The sequence below is a fragment of the Electrona antarctica genome (genome assembly GCF_951216825.1).
Source record: "Electrona antarctica genome assembly, contig: scaffold_54, whole genome shotgun sequence".
NCBI lineage: Eukaryota > Metazoa > Chordata > Actinopteri > Myctophiformes > Myctophidae > Electrona > Electrona antarctica.
In genome coordinates, this window is record NW_027637297.1 from 577,434 (window position 1) to 586,397 (window position 8,964).

Consider the following 8,964-nt stretch of genomic DNA (forward strand, 5'->3'; position numbering starts at 1 on the left):
CATTGGAGCATCCTGATTGGTTGAAGCACATTATTTACAAGGCCGGAAGTCAAGCGGAAGTGCGGAAGGCACGCTGCCACTCAAGTGACTAAGACCCGCCCCCACCTGCCTCTGATTGGCCTACTGAACTAAGACCCGCCCCCACCTGCCTCTGATTGGCCTACCGAACCATGGATCACTTTCTCATTAGCGCTACAGCGCCCTCTACAGACAGATTAATGTGTCTATAGACAGATATTGACCAGTTATCGGTCCAGGTCGTGGATAAGGTTATCAAAGTCCTTCAGACTCAGTCTGCAGCGCCCTCTACAGACAGATATTAACGTGTCTCATTAGCGCCCCCTACAGACAGATATTGACCAGTTCTCTGTCCAGGTCGTGTATCAACGCGTCGAAGTCCTTCAGACTCAGTCTGCAGCTGAACGGAGCGTCAAAGTCCAGGAAGTCGTCGACGTACGACGTCCATCCTTCCTTCTTCTGCTCTTCCTCCTCCTCGTCTTCATCACTCCCTACACGCACACACGCACGCACCCACACGCACAGACGCACGCACCCACACACGCACACGCCACGCACGCACGCACGCACGCACGCACGCACGCACACAGACGCACACACGCACGCACGCACCCACACGCACAGACGCACGCACCCACACACGCACACGCCACGCACGCACGCATGCACGCACGCACACAGACGCACACACGCACGCACGCACACACACAGACACACGCACACACACAGACGCACGCACTCACACACACAGATGCACGCACGCACACACACAGACGCACGCACGCACGCACACACAGACGCACGCACGCACACACACAGACGCACGCACGCACGCACACACACAGACGCACGCACACACACAGACGCACGCACGCACGCACGCACGCACACACACAGACGCAAGCACACACACAGACGCACACACACACACAGACGCACGCACACACACAGCAGAGTTACTGTCATAAACACACAGTGGTGGAAAAAGTACTAAAATGTTTTGCTGAACTAATCTGATTACAGTAACTAATCACCACGGTAACTAATCTGATTACAGTAACTAATCACCACGGTAACTAATCTGATTACAGTAACTAATCACCACGGTAACTAATCTGATTACAGTAACTAATCACCACGGTAACTAATCTGATTACAGTAACTAATCACCACGGTAACTAATCTGATTACAGTAACTAATCACCACGGTAACTAATCTGATTACAGTAACTAATCACCACGGTAACTAATCTGATTACAGTAACTAATCACCACGGTAACTAATCTGATTACAGTAACTAATCACCACGGTAACTAATCTGATTACAGTAACTAATCACCACGGTAACTAATCTGATTACAGTAACTAATCACCACGGTAACTAGTCTCTGATTGGTCGCCACGGTTACCTCCTTCACTTTCGCTCCCTGCCACCTCGTCATAGTCCGCTTCCTGTCCGGACAGGAAGTCCCGTCCACATACACTCCAGTCGCCAGCGTAGCGGTTGATTGGCGGAGAGCTGTCCAATCGAGCCGGACGGCCACGCCCCCTCCGCGACACCACCGCCTCCTCCGGGGGAGGGAGAGCCAATCGCAGCGCAGCACGCCTCTGCTGCCCCGTGGGGTTATGGGTAATGAGAGGAGGGGGAGGGGAGGGAGGGGGGGAGGGGAGAGGGTCGTCTCGGTGCGTTGGTTGTCCGACAGGAACTGAAACAATAATAATATTAATCGTTAATAAAGTGAGAAAAACCCGAGGAATAACGTGTTCCTTCCACTCGCTACGTCCAACCGGGGAAACTCCCCCTGGTGGAGGGGAAAGGAACTGGTCGGAATAACATGTTCCTTCCACTCGCTACGTCCAACCGGGGAAACTCCCCCTGGTGGAGGGGAAAGGAACTGGTCGGAATAACATGTTCCTTCCACTCGCTACGTCCAACCGGGGAAACTCCCCCTGGTGGAGGGGAAAGGAACTGGTCGGAATAACATGTTCCTTCCACTCGCTACGTCCAACCGGGGAAACTCCCCCTGGTGGAGGGGAAAGGAACTTGTCGGAATAACGTGTTCCTTCCACTCGCTACGTCCAACCGGGGAAACTCCCCCTGGTGGAGGGGAAAGGAACTGGTCGGAATAACGTGTTCCTTTCACTCGCTACGTCCAACCAGGTTGGCAGAGGAAGTGTAGCATCCAGGATTACAGCTTAGACAAACCTGGTACAGAGTGGAAAAATGGGATACTGCCAGAGCTGTAGCAGGTAGTGTTAGCATGCTAACAGCTATGCTAACAGGCTAACAGAATCACCAGGCCAGAGCTGTAACAGGTAGTGTTAGCATCATGCTAACAGGATAACAAATATGCTAACAGGCTAACAGAATCAACAGGCCAGAGCTGTAACAGGTAGTGTTAGCATCATGCTAACAGGCTAACAGCTATGCTAACAGGCTAACTCACCGGGCCAGAGCTGTAACAGGTAGTGTTAGCATCATGCTAACAGGCTAGCAGCTATGCTAACAGGCTAGCTCACCAGGCCAGAACTGTAACAGGTAGTGTTAGCATCATGTTAACATGCTAACAGCTATGCTAACAGGCTAACTCACCTGGCCACAGCTGTAACAGGTAGTGTTAGCATCATGCTAACAGGCTAACTCACCTGGCCACAGCTGTAACAGGTAGTGTTAGCATCATGCTAACAGGCAGGCTAACTCACCTGGCCACAGCTGTAACAGGTAGTGTTAGCATCATGCTAACATGCTAACAGGCTAACTCACCTGGCCACAGCTGTAACAGGTAGTGTTAGCATCATGCTAACAGGCTAACTCACCTGGCCACAGCTGTAACAGGTAGTGTTAGCATCATGCTAACATGCTAACAGGCTAACTCACCTGGCCACAGCTGTAACAGGTAGTGTTAGCATCATGCTAACAGGCTAACTCACCTGGCCACAGCTGTAACAGGTAGTGCAGAGCTTCGATGTGTCGTTTAAAGTCCACCGCGCTGGCCACGCCTCCCTCGCCGTGGTCCAAGCCCCTCCCACCTCCAACTGATTGGCTGGTTGGCTGGTTGGCTCCGCCCCCCCAGAGCAGCACGGGGCCGAAGCAGACGGCCAGGTTCTGATGAGTCATCCTGTTCACGTGACTCAGCGATGACACCAGAGACAGATGGTCCAATAGGAGAGAGAGGGTGGCCTGGACACGCCCACGCACGCACGCACGCACGCATGCACACACACACACACACACACACACACACACACACACACACACACACACACACACACACACGGTTAAATGGCTGATGACGCAGAGACATCTGAACACTAGCAGAAACTAACAGAGGCAACACTGTAAATTGTAAACAATGACATCACCAGATATAGATAGTGTTTATTGTGACCTCTGACCTTCTCAGGGGGGGGCAGGCAGTCCAGCAGAGACACGGTGCTGCGACACAGCTCAGGGTCGGAGGTCAAGGTCACGGCGGGGTTAGGAGGAGGTCGTAAGGTCATGGCCTCCAGGACCACCTGGTACAGGGTCCTCGTTATCAGCGGCGAGGGCAGCTCGCGTAGGTAGTCCTTCAGAATGCCTGAACACAAAGACAACAGACAGGTAGTCCTTCAGAACATAGATATTATAAAAAATAGATGCCTCACTGGCCGTTGCAGTTCATTGGAGTGACGTGTATCCCAATGAAGGCGGAAGTGCAGTGCTGAAGGCTTTTTTTTTTAACAAATCTTTATAACAGTCATGACAATATACATTACAATACAAAACAAGACAAACAAACAAACACAAACAATAAAGTTATTAACAATACAACATCAGAGCCAGGGGGGATTAGATTACTAACAGAAAACATTAAAGAGTGAACACAAAGCAACATTTCTCCACAGCTTTCTTATTTAGAAGTGCTGAAGGTCGGCCCAGGCGGTGGCGTAACCGTCTGGGCACCCGACTGGTAATCCAGTCGCAGTGTGCCGCGGGTTCGACTCCCGAGCCCGACACGGCCTTTACTGCATGTCTTCCCCCATCTCTCTCCCGTTTCCTGTCAGCCTACTGTCTGTCCCTTCAAAAACCAATAAAAGGCGTAAGCCGCAAAAAAATATCTTAAAAAAAAAAAAAAAGTGCTGAAGGCATTTGCTGAAGGCGACAGCGTCGCTGCCCAAGTGACGTCACTCATGCGACTCCTCCATGTCTCTCGCTGTCACTCAAGTGACTACTGGCCAATCACAGCACGTCTTTTCCGGGACTTATGTTAGCTTGACAAGCTTCCGCTAATGCTTTGCAAGGAATGTCGGGGAAAATTGTGCCTTCAATGGTGACACGCGCCTCAGAGCCGGAAAGGGCGTCTACGTATATATGTCTATGCTTCAGAATGCCTGAACACAAAGACAACAGACAGGTAGTCCTTCAGAATGCCTGAACACAAAGACAACAGACAGGTAGTCCTTCAGAATACCTGAACACATGAACAATAAACACACTAGTTTAAATGGAACTCTCAGGGTCCTTTTGGGACCATTTCTTACACTCTCAGGGTCGAATTGAGTTGGTTATGGTCATGAAGTGTGGGTCATGACCGAAACAATTAGGTTGCGAATACAAGGGGCCCAAATTAGTTTTCTTCACGTGAGAGAGACTCTGAGTAGAGTCGCTGCTTAGCTGGGTTCGGGCATCTGGTTATACCTCTCGGGCTCTCCCTAGGGAGGTCCTCGAGGCCTCGAGACTCCTCCACTGGGAGGAGACCCCGGGGCAGACCAAGGACCAGATGGATTATATCTCCACTGGGAGGAGACCCCGGGGCAGACCAAGGACCAGATGGATTATATCTCCACTGGGAGGAGACCCCGGGGCAGACCAAGGACCAGATGGATTATATCTCCACTGGGAGGAGACCCCGGGGCAGACCAAGGACCAGATGGATTATATCTCCACTGGGAGGAGACCCCGGGGCAGACCAAGGACCAGATGGATTATATCTCCACTGGGAGGAGACCCCGGGGCAGACCAAGGACCAGATGGATTATATCTCCACTGGGAGGAGACCCCGGGGCAGACCAAGGACCAGATGGATTATATCTCCACTGGGAGGAGACCCCGGGGCAGACCAAGGACCAGATGGATTACATCTCCACTGGGAGGAGACCCCGGGGCAGACCAAGGACCAGATGGATTACATCTCCACTGGGAGGAGACCCCGGGGCAGACCAAGGACCAGATGGATTACATCTCCACTGGGAGGAGACCCCGGGGCAGACCAAGGACCAGATGGATTATATCTCCACTGGGAGGAGACCCCGGGGCAGACCAAGGACCAGATGGATTACATCTCCACTGGGAGGAGACCCCGGGGCAGACCAACATGTCCCAGATGGCATGTTTGGTCAAAACAAGGTTTATTCCGGCCCACAGCCAACTCTGTGTTTCCTTCTATCAGACTCTGTTGGCTCCGTTTGATAAACAGGAAGTGACATCGTCCAACACTCTAACATAAGATCAAGACCGGAAGTCTGGGAATTTGGATTTTCAAAATAAGAGCTGAACAGGGAAAAATGCTGGCGTGAATTATATCACAATTTATCAATAAATGCTGGCGGACTTTGGGTTAATGATTAACCCCTTGCATACTGACCTGTGACCACGTTGATGTCAGGGTACAGTTCCTCACTCAGACTCACGGCGGCGCTGTTCCTCTCGAACCAATCCCTGAGCTCCTTCTTCACGGCAGCCGAACCGCACAGCCGGTACAGCCCCACCACCTGTCAATCACACAGAAGACACACCCACCACCTGTCAATCACACAGAAGACACACCCACCACCTGTCAATCACACAGAAGACACACCCACCACCTGTCAATCACACATAAGACACACCCACCACCTGTCAATCACAGGGAGAAGACACACCCACCACCTGTCAATCACAGGGAGAAGACACACCCACCACCTGTCAATCACAGGGAGAAGACACACCCACCACCTGTCAATCACAGGGAGAAAACACACCCACCACCTGTCAATCACATTGATTGATTGATTGATTGATTGATTGATTGATTGAATGTGTAGCTGTCTCGACATCACAGTGTTTTAGGTATCGAGCACCAAAGTCTGACGTCAATATCGGTAGAGGGTGCTAAGTCCACTGGAGGGCGCAAATCAGGTTCATGTACTTTTTATTTGCATTGTAATCCCCATAGGGGGGGATTTTAGAACTCCTCATATAAGAACTGTGTTTGATAAATAAACATGTCATCCCGGCCGTTTCACTCATACGGATATGAAGAATCAATGACTGAGAGAAAACGCTAATGTTACTGCTGCTGAATTAGTTACATTTTCACTAGAAACCCAAACTGTTTTGGACCAGGTACCCCTTTTGGGGTCATGACCTGACGAAGATGTAATTGACACATCGAAACGTTGTCACTTTTTACCTGCACCCTGATATAATAAAATAAGGGCCTAAATCGTCTGAGCTGCTCCAGTGCCTTCTTGTTCGCATGACTGACTGACTGTCATAAACGATACAGAGACATCTCCCTGACAATATAACGATACAGAGACACCTCCCTGACAATATAATGATACAGAGACACCTCCCTGACAATATAACGATACAGAGACACCTCCCTGACAATATAACGATACAGAGACACCTCCCTGACAATATAACGATACAGAGACACCTCCCTGACAATATAATGATACAGAGACACCTCCCTGACAATATAACGATACAGAGACACCTCCCTGACAATATAACGATACAGAGACACCTCCCTGACAATATAACGATACAGAGACACCTCCCTGACAATATAACGATACAGAGACACCTCCCTGACAATATAACGATACAGAGACACCTCCCTGACAATATAACGATACAGAGACACCTCCCTGACAATATAGACACCTCCCTGACAATATAACGATACAGAGACACCTCCCTGACAATATAGACACCTCCCTGACAATATAACGATACAGAGACACCTCCCTGACAATATAGACACCTCCCTGACAATATAACGATACAGAGACACCTCCCTGACAATATAACGATACAGAGACACCTCCCCGACAATAACGCAGAGACAGCTTGTTTATTTTTTTACGCTTACAGTATATGAAACTATTTTAAGATGAGGCCATGTTATTCTCCATAGAGAAATTACTTCCGTGAACCAGGCAGAACCAGGGGAATCGAGGGGATGAGCGAGTGTACGTCAGGATTTCGGCGCTCTATGCAGACAGACAGGTACCTTCAGTCCTCTCCTCTCTATCTCCTCCACAGCCTTCTGGATCAGAATGGGCACGGTGGACACACTTCCTTCTCTCTCCACCAGGAGGTGCAGTTCCACTCCAAACACACTGGAAGACGCATCACTGCTGCACTGTACACACACGCACGCACACACACACGCACGCACGGACGCACGCACACACACACACACACACACACACACACACACATACATAATATAAGAACACATTGAGCTGTATTTGGGTAAAGTGATGTACAAGTCACTCTGCTAAATCCATCCATCTTCAACCGCTTATCCGTAGTCGGGTTCGCGGGGTCAGTATTGTGGGCGTGTCCTACCTGAGGCAGTATTGTGGGCGTGTCCTACCTTAGGCAGTATTGTGGGCGTGTCCCATTGCTCCTGGAGTGACAGCTTGATGTACAGCAGACCTCTGGGCTCCAACTTCACACACAGCTGTTGACCTCGACACGCTGAGAGACAGACAGGCAGACAGACAGGCTGAGAGACAGACAGGCAGACAGACAGGCTGTCTGTCCCCTAGGGTAGGTACCCTCACATGTTCTCCCCGTGTCCCCTAGGGTAGGTACCCTCACATGTTCTCCCCGTGTCCCCTAGGGTAGGTACCCTCACATGTTCTCCCCGTGTCCCCTAGGGTAGGTACCCTCACATGTTCTCCCCGTGTCCCCTAGGATAGATACCCTCACATGTTCTCCCCGTGTCCCCTAGGGTAGGTACCCTCACATGTTCCCCCCGTGTCCCCTAGGGTAGGTACCCTCACATGTTCTCCCCGTGTCCCCTAGGGTAGGTACCCTAAAAAAAAATATGCAGTAATCCTGGTCTCTATACTGCCTCCCCCTGGTCAGCCGGGGCGCCTGATGGAGGGGAAAGGAACTGGTCGGAATAACGTGTTCCTTCCACTCGCTACGTCCGGCCGGGGAAATTCCCCCCTGTCAGGTGAAAAGAAGCAGCTTGGACTCCTCATGCATAGAAGGAAGCATGAGGTCAGTCCGCTGCCCCCCCCAGGTTGGCAGAGGAAGTGCAGCGCCCAGGATTACATTAGATAATTTACACTGGGTGAAAAAAATGGGTTACAAAATCGTAGGATAAAAATATATTAAAATCAAAATAATTTATAGAGATTAAACACCTGAACGAGTTTAAGAATTAACGCTCGCCGCTCGGCAGTTCTGGAGTACACAATTCATCCACCAGATGGCGGTGATGGCATAAAAGGTGGACTGTACCTTTAAACAGAGGAGGGATGCAGACTCCGCCCAGGCCACACACTCTGTTTCTGGTTGGTCCACAGCTCGAGGGGGCGGGGCTACCCGATGAGGAAGTATGGCTTTGATTGGTGCCAGGGGCTGTGACGCCAACCAATCCCTGTGGGCAGACTGTGAGACAGACAGACAGACAGACAGACAGACAGACAGACAGACAGACAGACAGACAGACAGACAGACAGACAGACAGACAGACAGACAGACAGACAGACAGAATTATTAGTATTAATATTATCATCTCGGCCCCTCTCAATGCATATTGCCCCAGGGGGCAGATACAGTCTGGCCCCTCTCAATGCATATTGCCCCATGGGGCAGATACAGTCTGGCCCCTCTCAATGCATATTGCCCCATGGGGCAGATACAGTCTGGCCCCTCTCAATGCATATTGCCCCAG

The 8,964-nt window shown here is 50.7% G+C and overlaps 1 protein-coding gene across 1 annotated transcript in view; it reads right to left on the bottom strand.

Annotated features, from left to right (window-relative positions):
• Positions 1-342: 342 nt before the first annotated feature.
• syde1 (synapse defective Rho GTPase homolog 1) overlaps positions 343-8,964 on the bottom strand; it is a gene marked incomplete at its 3' end in the record, with an annotated part of 26,238 nt that continues 17,616 nt past the window's right edge. Inside the window, exons 9-16 of the mRNA XM_079531828.1 lie at positions 8,529-8,678; positions 7,651-7,754; positions 7,282-7,413; positions 5,644-5,770; positions 3,416-3,597; positions 2,951-3,200; positions 1,429-1,725; positions 343-509 (exon numbers count right to left, since the gene is read on the bottom strand). Of these exons, the coding sequence (XP_079387954.1) occupies positions 343-509; positions 1,429-1,725; positions 2,951-3,200; positions 3,416-3,597; positions 5,644-5,770; positions 7,282-7,413; positions 7,651-7,754; positions 8,529-8,678 (1,409 nt within the window). The remainder of the gene's footprint in view (positions 510-1,428; positions 1,726-2,950; positions 3,201-3,415; positions 3,598-5,643; positions 5,771-7,281; positions 7,414-7,650; positions 7,755-8,528; positions 8,679-8,964) is intronic.